Below are 18,761 nucleotides of genomic sequence, written 5' to 3'. Positions count from 1 at the left end.
TAATGCGTGTTTTCATTACTTTTTTTTATAAAATTTATTAATTATTTCTCTTTTCAAAGAAACTCCCTTTTATTGTGTCGTTCTTAATTTTAAATATGTATGGGTTGCCAGATTGCCTATCTTTGGAAGTATAAGAGTAGAAAGGGGGTTTAGTGTTTCTGAATATATTTATGCATTGCTACATATAATAAAGGCGACTAATATACTTTAAATATAAGCTTGTAAGACCTGATGAATCTATGATTAAAAATGTGGTTAGTGATTTATGTATTTTTTTATTTTCAGTCGCAGCCTTATTGCTGGTCTGCGCAATCAGTTTAGCTCAAGGTGATGATGATATTGAGCTAAACGAGAATGGCTGCCCGATAGACCACAATATTGAAAAACTTTATCCCCATGAAAATTGTAACAAATTCTATCAATGCACCCACGGAAATCTTGTCGAAAAGAAGTGTGCCTCGAACCTCTTTTTTGACGTCGAAAAGCAAGAATGTGATTGGTCAGAAACAGTAGACTGTGGTGATAGGCTTGTCCCAGACGAGAAAGAAGATGAAGACTGTGATGAGACTGAAAACGAGGGTGGAGACGACAGTGAAGATAATGATGATAACGATGGTTCTTGCAACTGCAACCCAGGCGAAGCACCTTCCATTTGTGCTCAAGATGGTTCTGACGGAGTTTTAATTGCTCATGAAAACTGCAACCAGTTCTATCAATGCTTCAACGGCAAACCCGTTACAATAAGCTGTCCTGGCAAACTTCTTTACAATCCTCACAAAAGACAATGTGATTGGCCAGATAATGTTGATTGTGGAGACAGAGTGATTCCAGATGGTGATGAAAATGACAACGATAATGATAACGATGGAGGTGACGCTGGCGGTGATGGTGGTGATGAAGGTGGTGATGACGGCGAGGATGACAATGATGGAACTTGTAACTGCAATCCCGGCGAAGCACCTGAGATTTGTGGTCAAGATGGATCTGATGGAGTATTAGTCGCACATGAAAACTGCAACCAGTTCTACAAATGTTTCAATGGCAAACCAGTTACGCTAAGCTGCCCCGGTAAACTTCTCTTCAATCCATACAGAAGAATATGTGATTGGCCAGAAAATGTTGATTGTGGAGACAGAGTAATTCCAGAAGATGATGACAATGACAACGGTGGAGGCGGTGGTGGTGGAGGCGGCGGTGATGGTGGTGATGATGGTGGCGATGACGGTGATGATGACAATGACGGAACTTGCAACTGCAACCCAGGCGAAGCACCTGCTATTTGTGGTCAGGATGGATCTGACGGAGTATTAGTCGCACATGAAAACTGCAACCAGTTCTACAAATGTTTCAATGGCAAACCAGTTACGCTAAGCTGCCCCGGTAAACTTCTCTTCAATCCATACAGAAGAATATGTGATTGGCCAGAAAATGTTGATTGTGGAGACAGAGTAATTCCAGAAGATGATGACAATGACAACGGTGGAGGCGGTGGTGGTGGAGGCGGCGGTGATGGTGGTGATGATGGTGGCGATGACGGTGATGATGACAATGACGGAACTTGCAACTGCAACCCAGGTGAAGCACCTGCTATTTGTGGTCAGGATGGATCTGACGGGGTATTAGTCGCACATGAAAACTGCAACCAGTTCTACAAATGTTTCAATGGCAAACCAGTTACGCTAAGCTGCCCCGGTAAACTTCTCTTCAATCCATACAGAAGAATATGTGATTGGCCAGAAAATGTTGATTGTGGAGACAGAGTAATTCCAGAAGATGATGACAATGACAACGGTGGAGGCGGTGGTGGTGGAGGCGGCGGTGATGGTGGTGATGATGGTGGCGATGACGGTGATGATGACAATGACGGAACTTGCAACTGCAACCCAGGTGAAGCACCTGCTATTTGTGGTCAGGATGGATCTGACGGGGTATTAGTCGCACATGAAAACTGCAACCAGTTCTACAAATGTTTCAATGGCAAACCAGTTACGCTAAGCTGCCCCGGTAAACTTCTCTTCAATCCATACAGAAGAATATGTGATTGGCCAGAAAATGTTGATTGTGGAGACAGAGTAATTCCAGAAGATGATGACAATGACAACGGTGGAGGCGGTGGTGGTGGAGGCGGCGGTGATGGTGGTGATGATGGTGGCGATGACGGTGATGATGACAATGACGGAACTTGCAACTGCAACCCAGGTGAAGCACCTGCTATTTGTGGTCAGGATGGATCTGACGGGATATTAGTCGCACATGAAAACTGCAACCAGTTCTACAAATGTTTCAATGGCAAACCAGTTACGCTAAGCTGCCCCGGTAAACTTCTCTTCAATCCATACAGAAGAATATGTGATTGGCCAGAAAATGTTGATTGTGGTGACAGAGTAATTCCAGAAGATGATGACAATGACAACGGTGGAGGCGGTGGTGGTGGAGGCGGCGGTGATGGTGGTGATGATGGTGGCGATGACGGTGATGATGACAATGACGGAACTTGCAACTGCAACCCAGGTGAAGCACCTGCTATTTGTGGTCAGGATGGATCTGACGGGATATTAGTCGCACATGAAAACTGCAACCAGTTCTACAAATGTTTCAATGGCAAACCAGTTACGCTAAGCTGCCCCGGTAAACTTCTCTTCAATCCATACAGAAGAATATGTGATTGGCCAGAAAATGTTGATTGTGGAGACAGAGTAATTCCAGAAGATGATGACAATGACAACGGTGGAGGCGGTGGTGGTGGAGGCGGCGGTGATGGTGGTGATGATGGTGGCGATGACGGTGATGATGACAATGACGGAACTTGCAACTGCAACCCAGGTGAAGCACCTGCTATTTGTGGTCAGGATGGATCTGACGGGGTATTAGTCGCACATGAAAACTGCAACCAGTTCTACAAATGTTTCAATGGCAAACCAGTTACGCTAAGCTGCCCCGGTAAACTTCTCTTCAATCCATACAGAAGAATATGTGATTGGCCAGAAAATGTTGATTGTGGAGACAGAGTAATTCCAGAATGTAATGAAAATGACAACGATGACGACAATGGTGGTGGTGATGCCGGCGGTGAGGGTGGTGATGAAGGTGGCGATGACGATGAGGATGACAATGATGAAACTTGCAACTGCAACCCAGGCGAAGCACCTGCGATTTGTGGTCAGGATGGATCCGACGGAGTATTAATCGCACACGAAAACTGCACCCAGTTCTACAAATGTTCCAATGGCAAACCCGTTACACTAAACTGCCCCGGCAACCTTCTCTACAATCCATACAAAAGAATATGTGATTGGCCAGAAAATGTTGATTGTGGAGACAGAGTAATTCCAGAATGTAATGAAAATGACAACGATGACGACAATGGTGGTGGTGATGCTGGCGGTGATGGTGGTGATGAAGGTGGCGATGACGGTGAAGATGACAATGATGGAACTTGCAACTGCAACCCAGGCGAAGCACCTGCGATTTGTGGTCAGGATGGATCCGACGGAGTATTAATCGCACATGAAAACTGTACCCAGTTCTACAAATGTTCCAATGGCAAACCCGTTACACTAAACTGCCCCGGCAACCTTCTCTACAATCCTTACCGAAGAATATGCGATTGGCCCGAAAATGTTGATTGTGGAGACAGATTGATTCCAGAATGTAATGATAATGACAACGATAACGACAATGGTGGAGGTGAAGCCGGCGGTGACGGTGAGGATGACAATGATGGACCTTGTAACTGCAATCCTAGTGAAGCACCTTTAATTTGCGGTCAGGATGGTTCTGATGGAGTTTTGATTGCACACGAAAACTGTAAACAGTTCTACATGTGCGTCAACTATAAACCTGTAGCAATGGACTGTCCCGTTGATCTTCTTTACAATCCTTACAAAAATTTGTGTGATTGGCCTGATAATGTAAATTGTGGAGACAGAATAGAAAGTATCGCCCTGAACAAACATTTGTACGGGGGTAGATTAAGAGCAACACGTATTTAAAGCTTTTTTCCTTTATAGTTATTGAATTGTATTATTGAAAATATTTAAAAATTATTTATTTAAATTAAATGATTAAATTTTATGATTGTGTTTTCTTCTACCATCAACCATCAGGTCACCCATTTGTCCGTCCGTCTACCAATGTCATTAAAAAAGGTAATTAATAGTAAGATATCTGCAATATTATGTCTGATATTATTTTTATTCCTGTGAAAAAATACTGTTGAAAATAAAATTTATTATCATTACACTTTCTTATATTACAGCGAGAAATGAGTTCCATAAATATATTATTAGTCATTAAAGTTAATTTAAACAGCACACATTTTATCACACTTAATTCAAATACAGTCTTGGCGGTAGGGCTTTGTTTAAGAAGGGCTCTTGGTAGGTACCACCCACTTACTTCTAATTCTGCCATCTAGCAGCAACACTCAGTATTTTTGTTTGCCGGTTTGATGGGTGAGTGAGCCAATGTTTCTAAGGTTAGTGGCGCATTGATGATGTAATCGGGGTTAATAAATCTTACAGCGCCATTGTATATTGGCGGTGGTGACCACTTACTGTGTTGATAAAATTGATAAAAATCAAAAATGTTTGACTTCATTCATAAGTCTCTGATAAGTTTTCGACGAAAATTCGATATCTAAGCCTAACTTATTGGTAGTAAAGAAATTATCTGTTTCAGTTTAACTAGATTATGGACATATTGACTAAATACCATCTAAACCAGCTGAGGAATCCCACGAAGACCAAGGAAGATAACTCAACGAAGGCGGCTTTTATTTCAATGAAGAAGTCATTGTCGTAGTGTTCAATACAACATCGTGCAGAGACATTACATTATTAAAAGAAATAACCTCATCAAATCAAATCAATTACATCAAAATATGCTTCATTCAAAAAGGCTTTTACAAGCACTCTTAAATCGTCATTTTACAGAACTATATTAAGGAAACCTACCGGAATGTACATATCGAGAAGAAGCGGCAATAAACTCAGTAGTTTAATTAATATCCTTTCTGAAAGTCACCAAGTACTCGCACCACGCATTATTATCATATATATAATCTAGTGTTGTGGTTTTTTATTATTGAATTTTTAGCAAATGAGTAGAATTTATGAATCGGAAAAGTTAAAAAATTCTGCGCAATTTTATTATAGAAACGTATACATTGCCCCCAATAAGGAGTTATTGACTTTGCGGAATTGGAAACTTGGCATTGTAGGCTTATCTTGACGTCTCATGTGCACACAATGACTAGCACTGATACTATCAAATTAATCAATGTTGCTATGAATATACATAACATTGTTATAAATATATTGTGAAGCTACACTTAGTATTTCTACTTTGTTTAAAACATCCCGAAAGGAGTTTCTCCCCTCCATTTTGTAAAATAAGAACAGATTCAATATCAATACCAAGACATAATACTATGAAAATAACTAAAATATACTAGACGAGAGATATTAATATCAGTTAGTTATCTAACTTCTATAACCGCGTATGCTGCTGAGCTGAGTCATCCTGTTAAGGATAAATGAGGATTTTACTGAGGATTTAGAATCCAATGTTATTCCTAAAACACTGTATCACATAAAGATAGTAACTGTTTAGTGATATAATATAATTATGCTTTCTAGCATTAGGCAGTAGAAGTCAAAACTAAATTATTTGTTTTAAACCAATTGTGAATGTTATACATTATTGAGAAAATTAACTCATTTATATATAGAACAAGTTAAAAATGATCGTGGAATCTTATTATTTTCTAATAATTCTGTATATTTACGAAAGTAAGTTCCAGGAAGGACCTACTTAATTTGTGACGTCGAAATCTGTTTTAAGTTTCCTTTTACTTCTCGTTTTTAAACAATGGTTAGTACAATTTCTTTCCAAAAGATAAAATATTTTACTGTGAATATATGTATATATAAAATATGTTAGTATACCCTGTTAGTATGGGTATACTAACAGGGTATACTAACATTATACACCATTAAAAATACAAAACGAATCTCGAGGTAATAAATAGATTGGACACCTCTTTTTTTGCGGAATGAAAAATGATTCAATTCAAACGGTCGCGTTACATAAATCAAAAATTACAAAGGACCCAAAATTGATCCTTGTGAAAGGCCCATTTTAAAACAAATCGAGAAAACTTTATTCCATTAATGGACACCCGTTGAATTCTTTTATTTAGTTAATTATTTATGTCTGAAGAAATGAGATCGAGAGCTTTTATCGTTATCACCGTTTTATCTTGTACAAAAGAGTTTCGTCCTTCACACAAATGCATTACATAAACACAAAATACGCCATACTACCATTTTAGCATCAGCTGTTGTTTAGCAACCCCTAAAATAACCAAAATGTTCACTTTGAAAATTGATTGATTTATTCTTATATTTTTCAAATATCTTGCTCAACGACGACAGTCATTAAAATTCCTATAATTACACGGATGGGTTTTTATTTTCAATTTTAAAAATAGTATATGTAAAATAACTACATTTTAATAAATCAGGAAGTGAACACATAGAAAAGTAACTTTAAATACCATCATCGGTAATATATATACAAAGTCAAAATCTTTATTCAATATAGAAGAGTTAAACTTGCTTATTAACTGTCAAAAATCTACCGCCGATAGACCGAAATAAATAGCTCGTATGTAAGAAGAACCAATCAAAGAAACTCAGCGGGCTTTTTTCAATTTCAAATTTAACAAATGTAATGTGAAGAAGCCTGAATGCGGGCGTTGCATATTTATATCTAATGTTTCATATTTATAAGTACATTTTTACACTGATCTTTATCTTTATCTTTTGGCTATTTAAATAGTAAAAAAAAAAAAAACAAATTATATTAAATTCAATACTCATTTCAGAGAAAACATTATTCACCTCGTAAAATTAGAAGGACGCCTTTTATTTCAACTAAAGAAGTATCAAGTATAACTATCTCGTGTTTATTACCTAAAAGGTATGGAAAGTCATTAAAATAAACGAAGAAGAGAAATGGACAAAGAATTGATCCTTGAGATCCTGCTTAGGGATAATAGGATTTCGCTAACTAAATCCTCGGGAAATCTCTTTTCTCTCACATCAACCCTTTAAATCCGATTGCTTAGGTACGAAATGAGAAGGTTGAGTGCAGTGTCTCTAATGCCGTTGTGACTTAGCTTCCTGACCAGTGTTTTATGTTGCACACAATCAAATGCCTTAAATATATCGCATATTATTACTGATACATCCTGTGACTTGGGAGGAGTCATAGGCTATAAAAATATTTTTAATTAGCTCAACAGCTACATCAGTTGTCTAGCGACCCCTTGTAAAGCTATTTGTGCTCGTAACATTTGAAGTAGTATTAGTTTTTCAAAGATCGTACTCGGAGTTGTTAGTACAAAGAGGGGTCTAAAATTACTTAGACCAGAAGTACCAGACAATTTAAAAATTGGAATAATCTTACTATTTTTTATAAGGTCAGAAACGTCACTAAAAATACAATCATTAAAGGTAAGATGTAATCAAATCAATTATTCCGTTGACTACGTTGACAGAATTCCCCAAAGACAGGTCGTTTTCTTAATATCTATCTATGACTTAAGAGCCGAGATGGCCCAGTGGTTAGAACGCGTGCATCTTAACCGATGATTTCGGGTTCAAACTCATGCAGGCACCAATGAATTTTCATGTGCTTAATTTGTGTTTATAATTCATCTCGTGCTCGGTGGTCAAGGAAAACATCGTGAGAAAACCCGCATGTGTCTAATTTCAACGAAATTCTGCGACATGTGTATTCCGCCAACCCTTATTGCGCATTGCAATATCTTTACTACTTATAGTATTCAAACAATGGGATATAGAGGTAGGGGACGACCAAAGAAACGATGGATGGATTGTGTGAAAGACGATATGGTTAGAAAGAATGTTACTTATGAGATGACGTCTGACAGAGAAGTATGGAAGAAGAAGACATGCTGACCCGAGTAAAATTGGGATAAGGGCAGGAGGATGATGACTTGTAATATTCAATTCAAAATTCGCGATAAGAAGCAATTGGCTTCTTGTCAATTGACAATTTTAAAATCTGAGATGTTACTTTGATTCTTCCAGTTTCGCATTTAATAAATTCCCCCGTCATCTTTATTGAAGTGTAAACTTCTATAGCCGCGTTGGGCACTTTCTGGTAGAGGAAAATCTTATAGGTTCGCGCCACCGACATGCTCATGACAGGCGCATGGGCGACGGCCGTCTGCTATGCGCGTTAGACGCTTTTCGGAGGGATGAAATATCGTGTGTTCGCGTCACCGATGACGCTGCTCATATAATATTGTGGAACATTAGGTATTATATGTTTTCGTTTGAATATTATTGGAACGAAGTTCCTTATCGCGCATTGTGAAAGGGGGCTAGACGGAAAAAATTCTCACGAAAAGTTGTAACGACACTTTTTGCTATAGTTAGCTATTGTGCGGCGTGCGCATGTTTCTCTGTCTGTCTCTCTCTCTCTCTTATAGAAAGCAATCCAGATATTTTCATTTCTATTTCGCATTGAACAGTGTGGTGTCGCGACGATTATTTTTGTTGAATGTATACAGGTTTTTTGTACATAATAAATAATAATAATAATAATTTCTTATAATAATAAGAACTTCGTTCCATCCGGGTGTCCCTTGACACCTTTCAACTTTTTGAATTTTTTTATTGTAAAATCACTGTGTAGTGCAATTGTTAGTACACAATAAATATATCTACCAATATTTTTAAAATGAAAAATGAATAACAAAAAATTATTTTAAGTCTTCGTACCTATTTAGTTTGACGTATGAAAATTTTATATTTTCTAATGTTTTAAAATACGAAATCAGTATTTCACAATCGCTGGGACTTTTCTTACTACCGTGGTAAAACAGATTTTTAGTTGAATTTATATCGTAACATCTAACAATAATTTAAAATTAATGTGTCGAAGCTTTAATTATGCTTAATAGTGCAAAATTATAGTCCATTACCTTAAATTATTAATTATTTGGAAAATGATTATAACTATAATTTTATATTATTCGATTTTAATAGTGATGAAAAAAAAAATAAAAAAAATATTGTCATGGAATTAAGCTTAAATTTTAAAATCAAAATATACTTTACTCATGTAGGTTTTTATAAGCACTTTTGAATCGTCTTTTTCCATATTTGTTTAGATCCTTGATTCTTAAGATGTCTTCAGACGGTGGTGAAAGAAAAAATTGAATTTCTAAATTAAACAATTTAAATATGTCCGCAATAAAAATATAAAACAACAATCGATGCGTTTTTACGCAATACTTAGCTAGTTTTGAAACAAATATTATCATTTGTTACTTTAGTTACCATAAGCCAACTGTATCTTTTTTGGAAGACAATTTCGTAATTGAAAGTACAAAAAGTCTTATGTATTGTTGGAATTAATGATGACAACGATGCAAACAATGAAAATAATGTTAAAAATCAAGAACATTGACATTTATGTAAATACAAATGCTATCCATAAATAATGGGATTGTTTTTTAATTGTTATTTCAATTAAATTGTATTCATATTTTGTCATGATCTTGTACTGTAAATGATGCAACAGATTTGAAAACCAGAGCGATGTTAATGATTTTAATTAAAATTTTAATACTAAAAGTTCTAAGTTTTCACTTCTATCGGCAGTCCCTATAACTGCTATTTTTTTTTTATCTGTTGCGCTTAAACATTTTTTTTTTATTTTGCAACGACTTTATTTACACTAATAATTTATACATTAATGATTAAATGATAATGATTGATGATTAAATAATAATGATTAATGATTTTATTTCCTATGTATAAAGTCTTAACATAAGTACAAACCAATTTAAAAGTTGATTTAAATGGAAAGAGATCTCCCGGGTGTCCAGTTGCTGTGGGGGTCCCTCAACGATCAATTCATGGACCATTTCTCTTCCTTGTTTATATAAATGACCTGCCACATCTCCTAGGTGCTAAACTCGAGATAGTATTGTTTGCTGCTTCTTTAATTTTTAAAATAAAAAAACGTCTTTCAATATATGACGATGTGAACAATGCTCTCTCTGAAATAGTAAATTGGTTTAGTGTTAATAATTTAATGTTAAATAGTAACAAGACAAAATGTAATAAATTCACTACTCTCAATATAAGATGTGTCAAAACGAGTGTACTTTTAAATGGAGAAGCATTAGATGTTTTAGAATCAACAGAGTTCCTTGGTATGACAATAGATTCCAATGGGGCCCCATATAAATAAATTGGCGAATAGACTCAGCACTGCAGTCTATTTATATAAGAGGTAAATTTAAAGAAATTAAAAATAATGACTGTCGCTTCTCAATTTGCTTTTGATAATTTTATCTATATACGCAAAAACATAAATGATTTTCCCAGAAATTGTGACGTACATTCTATTAATACTAGGAACAAGAATAAACTTGTTACTCCAAGTACCCGATTACACAGGGTTAGTAACTCTTTTTTGGGGCAATGTATACGTTTTTACAACAGGATCCCAGAAAACGTTCAAAATTATTCAATTATAAAATTCAAAAGAATCGTTAAAGAGCGTTTGTGTGCTAAAGGATATTACAACACTAATGACTTTTTAGTTGACTGCACACCTTGGGAATGAAATTATCTCCTCCAGATTCAAATAACTAAAATACACTTATTATTGTACATGCAAAATGGAAAAAACAAAATATCCCGCTGAGTTTATTTCGCCGGTTCTTCTCAGGTCCGAGGTGCTAAATTCCGAACCGGTGGTAGATTTTTGACTATCAATAAGCAAAAGTAAACACTTCTATATTGAATAAAGATTTTTGTCTTTGACTTTGACTGCAGACTATTACTGTTAGTATGGCCTATCCATGGGCAAATAATGTCAGATTTTTTTCAAAGCTTTATAAGAAATAAATAATATGTTATACCTTATGATATTAACGTATATATTTCATTATTATTTAATTTATTTTCAAAAGTGTTTGTTAATTACAAAATTCAAATTCGACCAGACACATTATTGAAAATTTTTGGAAGACATACGTTATCGATTATTTATTTTTGTACGCTTATTAACAATTTTTTGACAACACTGAAGTATATCGACGACTACATAACAAAAGCAAAATAGGTTTGCTTTTCTTTTGTTTACAAATTTTGGAAAAAAATGGTGAAAAGTTTTGTCTTTGCTTGTATAGATATTCTTTCGATTTGAAAATGATTTACCACACACAAACAAATATAATATATATTTTTTCCCGATAATAGTAGAGACTGATCAATTTCATTTGCTCGAAGACAAGGATTGTTCGTTATTATATATATATTACATTGCACACAATGGCAAATTAGTGTCAATAGCGTACTGGTTTTCAGGCTGCCTAGCGATGTAAAAAGTTGGAGGTTCGATCTTGACTCCGTGGGCTATTGTCACCACTCCTAGCACACGCTTAAAGTTTAACTGGAGAGATAAATAGGAATATTAGTAATTCCTTAAAATGGTGTATTGGTAATATTAAAAAAAAACACAATTCAAGAAGAAAATGCTCAACAATCTAAATTGATTAAAAAAAAAAACAGATAAGTATAATATACTATCAACTGCCTACAAGTATTGAATATAGGATATTTCCAATTTCCCGTATTTGCAGACATTCGTAGATAATGTCGAAATATCGAGTTCCATCAAATAAAAATAAAAAAAAAACATGGTAAACATCCCGTATTAAATACTTGTAGCAATAAAAATAACCATGTTAATTTAAAATTTTAACAACTGCCTAATATGAAAATCACAAAATTCATTTAGTTTCATGATAAAATCACATTTGTAAAAATTAAGTTAATTATATTTTACAGATAACATAACTTATCAACATAGTCTAGAAATATAATTAAAATAAACAAAACAAAAAATTAGGTAACAATGAATTGATTGACTTTCGAACAGAATTATGCTTATACAAATATCACATTAACCGAGATTAAACATTGGTATATGCAGCAAGTACCTACTAGAATATGGCCAAATTTAGGACATTGTTAATATGAAAAATAGTATAGTAATAATATGATACATTTTTTATGTAAAAGGTAGGCGGACGGGCAAATGGGCCACCTGATGGTAAGTGGTCACCACCGCCCATAGACATTGACGCTGTAAGAAATAACCATTCCTTACATTATACCAATTCGCCACCAACCTTGGGAGCTAAGATGTTATGTCCCTTGTGCTTGTAGTTATACTGTCTCACTCACTCTTCAAACCGAAACACAACAATACTGAGTATAGCTGTTTGGTGGTAGAATATCTGATGAGTGGGTGGTACCTACTCAGATGGGCTAGTACAAAGACCTGCCAAGTACAACCACCACATGGTGATAATTGACAATGGTATTCTCAACTTTTTGAAATTTTAGGACCGCAGTTGTTCTTTAGTCAGTAACGTCATAGTTGAAATGAGAATGGCGAGGAATTAGTAATGTATAAGATTAGGGGAGAATGGTAAAGACATATCATTTTTACTGTTGTTTAATATTATACAGTAACGCATATGAATGATGTGTATCCGAAGAGACAAATTCTAATGTGCATCAGTAAACTCTATCAATACTCAAGCCTATGGTACTAGTCATAAGCTATTATTTACGTTACATGTCATTCAAAAATACTGCAATAAACAAAAATGTATAGCATAACAAATTATATCAATAAATCAGTCTAAATTAATCTTGATTTTAACTGATTTTATCAAGCATATCTCTGCCACATAGTATCGATAAACGAAATGCAATGTAATTGCATTACTAGATAGGATCTATTTAATAGCAATTTGAATAATGTGATCAGTATCAGTATATATCAGATGCTATCAGCGATTGAAATTTATCGCTGTTGATAGATATGTTTTGGTCATGATGGTGATGTCCTCTTGACCGATTCCATCCACAGCGGAATGTCTGAAAACTATCTAAACTAAACTAGTGGATCGCCAGCGAAGTTCAATAGCATTCTTTTTTTTTTAAAATGCTAATGAGGAATCACATAACTTATGACAAGTTTTGTTTTGATTTTATTTAATTGTAAACTGCAAGACCCGCATCAACATTTTGCGCCAAAATTATGAAACATTATTGAAATTATATTTTTAATATCGAATTAGTTCAGTTAGAATTGGACTTTGTCGATAACAATTTACTTTAATTTTGTTTAGGTACGTTTTTCATTTTTTATTATACAGCCGCTGTCTAACCGGCTAGTATCTTTTTTCCTCTCTCTAATATTAATTCTATGTTAAATTAGTAATAATGACAATTTAGTAAATTGCAATTATGAATAATTTTTAAATTTCTGCACGCTTTCTAACCACTGGGCCATCTCGGCTCCATATTACTAGTTACTTGGAAACTATATGTGATTATAACAGTTTGTTATAGCTAATTTATTTAATATTATATACTAATAACGTCAGGCTATTTTTGAAAAATTACTATTCGAAACGAATTTAAATTTTGCGTTTGCATCTCGTCTCGTATGAACGAGACTATCGCTGCTTCCTAATAATTTCAATATTATAGGTGGGCATGTCACACTCTTCCATTACTTATTCTACTATTGAATTACACTACTTAGTGTAATTGTGTTCGGATTTAAGGGACGAGTGTGTCAATGTAATTACAGGCATAAATAACATAACTTGTTAGTTCCCAAGGTCGGTAGCTTAGTAATTATTCTTACAACCAGTATCTGGAGATTGTTTACCACTTATCATCAGGTGGTCCATTTGCAAGACCTACCGTCTACCCATTATAACTAAAAAGACACCTCTTTCGGAAAAGATTCTCTAAAACCTCGCTTTTAGTAAACGCTTATTTAGTATTATTATTTTTATAGTTTTAGTTAAGGAGTACCTCGAGGAAAGCATTGAAATTCTATCAAATCACTTGTAAATGTGTATCTTGTTGGGATTTTAGGATTAAATGGAAAGGTTAATAAAGTTCTACTTGGCTCCGCGGTTCAGTAAAAAAAAAGCGGCGCTGCCTGTAGTGTTGAATGACTGCAAGCGTGTGCACTAGGGTGTCCCTTATATGACCAAAAAATTTCAGCTTTTTAACATGATCGCAACCCGTGCCGCCCAAGCTACAAAGTTTATTAAAAATCATTTATTTACCTGATAGTTTTGTCCGCTATAAAACTAACATAAATAAATATCAAACTATATATATAAATACAACAAATGAAGTGAAAAAGAATTAAAATAAAATAAGATAAACATTATTCTTTAGTTAAAAACATGAAATAATAATAATCAGTCAGGAGTAACTGATCTTAAATGTAGTTTTTTACAGTCAGCATATAAACTTTTATTCTTGGACACAGTACAACAAGAATTGCTTTTAGTCTATTTCAACTGTAATAATTCCGTTAAAATCTTACATGAATTTGATCGCCCTTTCAGCAGAGTCATTTATAATGATCAAACGACTTATTCTCATTTTAGTTTCCAAAAAAGTAGCATTACCATTCCAAGACGAAAACTGTCGTCGATATGAAGTTGAGAAAGAAATTGTTTGCTCTTTTCCGATACAAAATCATCTAGTGTTTTAAAGAAAAAACAATTTAAATAACAAAAATAAATACATCAAGTAATGTAAAAAAACGCACAAAAAATTAGCTTATCGAACAATTTTTAGGTCAGTTCTTCCTTGGATGAAACTTCTGCCATCAAAACCAAAATCTGAGTTTTATCCGTGCTTAAGTCGGCAATCACTTTCATCTGTTATTATCTTCATCATTAAAAAGTGATACAGTGACTGTCTCTTCACATAAATACTATGAGTGATGACTAAATTTGCTTATACAAACTTTATAATTTTTTACATTAATTTTCATATTCTTTAAGCGCCTTTAAGAAGCACACATTTTGGATAGGAGCTTTGGTCGCCTTAGTGCATTAAATTAATATATATCCTTCCTGTGAATCAACAAATACTAAGTCACCTCTTCTTTATCATTAATATATTGTAGGAGTAATGTGTTTTTTTAACGTTAACTTTAAATTACTATTAATAAAATAATAAATATAGGAACGACTACATCCATCTCCAAGAAGGATGTTGAATACATTGCGAATTCGGAAACTAGGTGTTACAAGTTTACCTTTCCTCCTCGTGCCCATACAACGATGGTCTGGTCACTGCTTTTTTTGAAAGGATGTAATAGGACATATATTTACAATATTAATTGTAAATGTATGTCCTATTGTTGTATACATAATAGTTTTAACAGCTTTAATAGTTTTAACTTTAATATTTTGCTATCCCAAAAGTCTGTGACTTCGTCAGGTACATTTCTGAAAGTCAGTTTTTATTGCTTCTATCCTGGATTTTTTTATCTTCATAATAATTCTCTGAATCGAGGATTCACTAATTTCTGCTCAGAATAAGCGCTTCTAAAACGAATGAAGAATATAAACGGAGTCTCTTATGGTTAATGGGCAAAGACCTAAAGCTGCGTCAAGTTCAGGTGTTATGACATTATTTCCACCTCTTTTTGGGTCAGAAATGCCTTCGTCAGAATTTTTGCTTTGTCCCGAAATATGAAGCATTCCCTTATCACAAGATTTGCACTTATCTGACAGTCAGCTTAACTTCGCGAATACCGTACAATAAGACTGTGTGAACTTTTCGATTATATGGTAATTTTGCACCTTTTATTTGATGGATAGACAATCTGATAAGGAAAATATTGTGTTTATCACTTCGCAATCCTATCGACATATTTATAATATATATTGCAATAAACAATTATGCACTAATAATTTTAAAAATAACGTAAAAATTGTCAAATAAAATACGTAGTTAGAGGTCGCAGCAGAACTAGTATGGAGAAGTTTAAATCTCAAGTCGGCACGGGTTATCGTTAATAAATCGAGCTTATATTTTTTTCCAGACATTATTCGGTTGTTACTAAAGTTTTAAGAAGGTATGCGTAAAAATATATCGAAGTTGAAATTTAAGGGACACCCTAGTGTGCACGTATATTACAATAATATTTAAAATTATTTATTTATTTTATTATTTTTAAAAACCAATGTATTATGTCTCAGTAATATATTTGATAAGATAGGTTAATACGACCTTATCGTAAAAAATCATTATAGGTACATATTGCTTTGCATAGATACCATATACATTATACAAGAGGTTAAACTTTTGTGTCTTAGTTTTTTCGTTAAATCGGTTGTTGTGAGTTATATTTAAAATATTTTATAAATAAGTTAAATAGACTTAATTAATAAATATTTTGTTTCTTAAAAAACTTCGCTTACAATGTTGAGTTTAGCCTTACAAAATATTATTTTGTTTGATTAGTAGAATATATTAGGTTTGGTTAGATTAATAATAAAAAAAAGCTGTAGGTACTTACATATTATAACTTTGCTTTGGTATAAATCTATCTTCTATCTATATAAATAAAATAACAAGTCCTGACTGACTGATTCATCATCGCCGAGCGTAAACTATTAAAGCTAGGGCCTTGAAATTTGGCAAGTAGAATTGTTTTATTGAGTAGACACCCACTAAGAAAGGAATTTTAGAAATTCAACCCCTAAGGGGGTGAAATGGGGGTTGAACGTTTGTAGGGAAGTCCGTCATTGTGTATGGAAGTCTGTCATTTTTTAAATTAGAAACATGAAACTTAATTTTTGGTATACCGATTAGAAATGAGGATATGTATTTAAGCGTTTCTGCATATTCTACTCCTAAGTGGGTGAAATAAGGGTTGAAAGTGAGTATGGAAGTCCGTAATTTTTAAGGTAGAAACATGAAGCTTTATTTTTGGGAAACTAATTAGAAATGAGTAGATATGTATGTAAGCGTTTTTGAATATTCTACCTCTAAGGGTTGAAATAGAGGTTGAAATTTCGTACATAGGTTAGTCTTGAAATAAGACATTTTTTAACTTAAAATATTGGCCTACCAATAATGTTACTGAGGGATTTAAGACCCCCAAAATTTTGCAATGGCACCAGACTAATAGGAACGACATTCCATCGTAATGTCATAGAGGCTGCAGTTATCACTGGATGATGGATGGATAAGAAACAGTGTAACGTTTTTAAGTTTAAAAGAGTACTTTCGAATTATAGGTAATTAACGATAAAACGATATAATTTTAGAATCTCGTTATACTAAATGTGATTTTTATCAATAATTATAATTTCCAAGTAGGTAGGGACTCATAATTATCAATCTTCATAATAATGTTCTTATATGATTAGAAAACGCATTTTTTTTAGATGAACACCTCCAGGCCATTATAAGTAAACTGTTATCCATTCTATTGTAAACCAAAATTATGATGAGAATTTTTTTTATCTCTACTCATTTTCGACTTGTGATTGTTTGCAGAACTGGATTTACACTAGAAGCACTCGGGGCTAGAGTCCAAAGCGGTAAATTTTCAGAGGCGACAAAATTAGGAGTATGAGTTAAAAGAATTTCTTTGCATAATCGAAAATGCTTTACTCATTTTCCAAAATAGCAGAAAATGTATTGTACATTTCTTAGTACACAGAAATGTACAATACATTTTCTGCTATGACTATAAAAAAATATAGGGAATAAATAATGTAATAGCATCACGATACATTAATCGGTTGGTTTGACTGTAGTAGTTGTGCTTATAAACACGTAGGCAGCTACTCGCACACAGGCTAAAAAAACATTGCAAGTTAAATAAAAGGTTGTAAAATAATTCACATTTTATTTATATAACAAAGTCAAAGTCAAAAATTTTTTATTCAATATAGAAGTGTTTACACTTGCTTATTGATTGTCAAAAATCTACCACCAGTTCGGAATTTAACACCTCGGACCTGAGAAGAACCGGCGAAAGAAACTCAGCGGGATATTTTTTTTTTTTTTTGTTTTTTTTCCATTTTGCATGTACAATAATAATTATATTTTAGTTATTTGAAACAGCCTATTAGATCTAAAGATAAAAACGAATGGAACGAAAAAATGTATTTAAATTACGTTTTCTTTTATGCTCACATCAAACTTGTTTTCGTTTTTGGTAGACTTCAAAAGCTTGAAAATCAATTTAGAAGCAGATATATTTCAACAATTGAATTGAAATTTAGTATACAAGTTCAATTTGGATGACAATGCGTAATTTCAGTGTGATGTCATTCTAAATCCTGCATGGCGAAACATCAAGATGGCGGATAAATTTTTTAAATTAATTCCTACAATATGGGTACCAATAGAAAGTGCTTGCTGAGAATAAGCCAAAAAATAAAGTGACGTCACTATAACATATATATCACTAATATGGCGGAGTAAGTTTTTAGTGTTTGCCTATAATATGGGTATCAAATGAAAGGATTTACAGAGAATACGAATGCGAGTTAAATTACTAAAAAGTAGAAAAAAAATAAAAGTATTTTTTTTTTAAAAACAAGCTTTTATTTAAATGCGCTAAAAGAAAAAAATAAATCTTTTACACTAAAACTTTTACTGTTAACTTATAACGCCATTTCACACTTTACACCATTAATATGATATAAAAGCATGTGGCCAGAACTAAGTTTCATTGAAACATATCCCTAAATGGAAGTAGTTTAAGTATTATCATACATTTTCAGTAGTTTTTTATTTCCACTTCTGAATTTAAATTCCAATAAAGTTTATTATCGGTTTATTACTTAA

At 33.7% G+C, this 18,761-nt stretch overlaps 1 protein-coding gene across 1 annotated transcript; it reads left to right on the top strand.

Moving 5' to 3' along the window:
• Window positions 1-230: 230 nt before the first annotated feature.
• Window positions 231-4,063, top strand: LOC125067888 (uncharacterized protein DDB_G0290685-like). Its single transcript, XM_047676784.1, has one exon. The coding sequence runs from the start codon at window positions 240-242 to the stop codon at window positions 3,990-3,992; it is 3,753 nt and encodes a 1,250-aa protein (XP_047532740.1). The 5' UTR covers window positions 231-239; the 3' UTR covers window positions 3,993-4,063.
• The last annotated feature ends 14,698 nt before the right edge of the window (window positions 4,064-18,761 follow it).

This window comes from Vanessa atalanta, chromosome 12 (genome assembly GCF_905147765.1).
Source record: "Vanessa atalanta chromosome 12, ilVanAtal1.2, whole genome shotgun sequence".
NCBI lineage: Eukaryota > Metazoa > Arthropoda > Insecta > Lepidoptera > Nymphalidae > Vanessa > Vanessa atalanta.
Note: the sequence above shows the minus strand (reverse complement) of the source record. Positions and strands in the feature narration are given on the sequence as shown.

Excerpts from the sequence above, each read along its gene's own strand:
- LOC125067888 (XM_047676784.1), top strand. The coding sequence starts at position 240 with ATGATTAAAAATGTGGTTAGTGATTTATGTATTTTTTTATTTTCAGTC.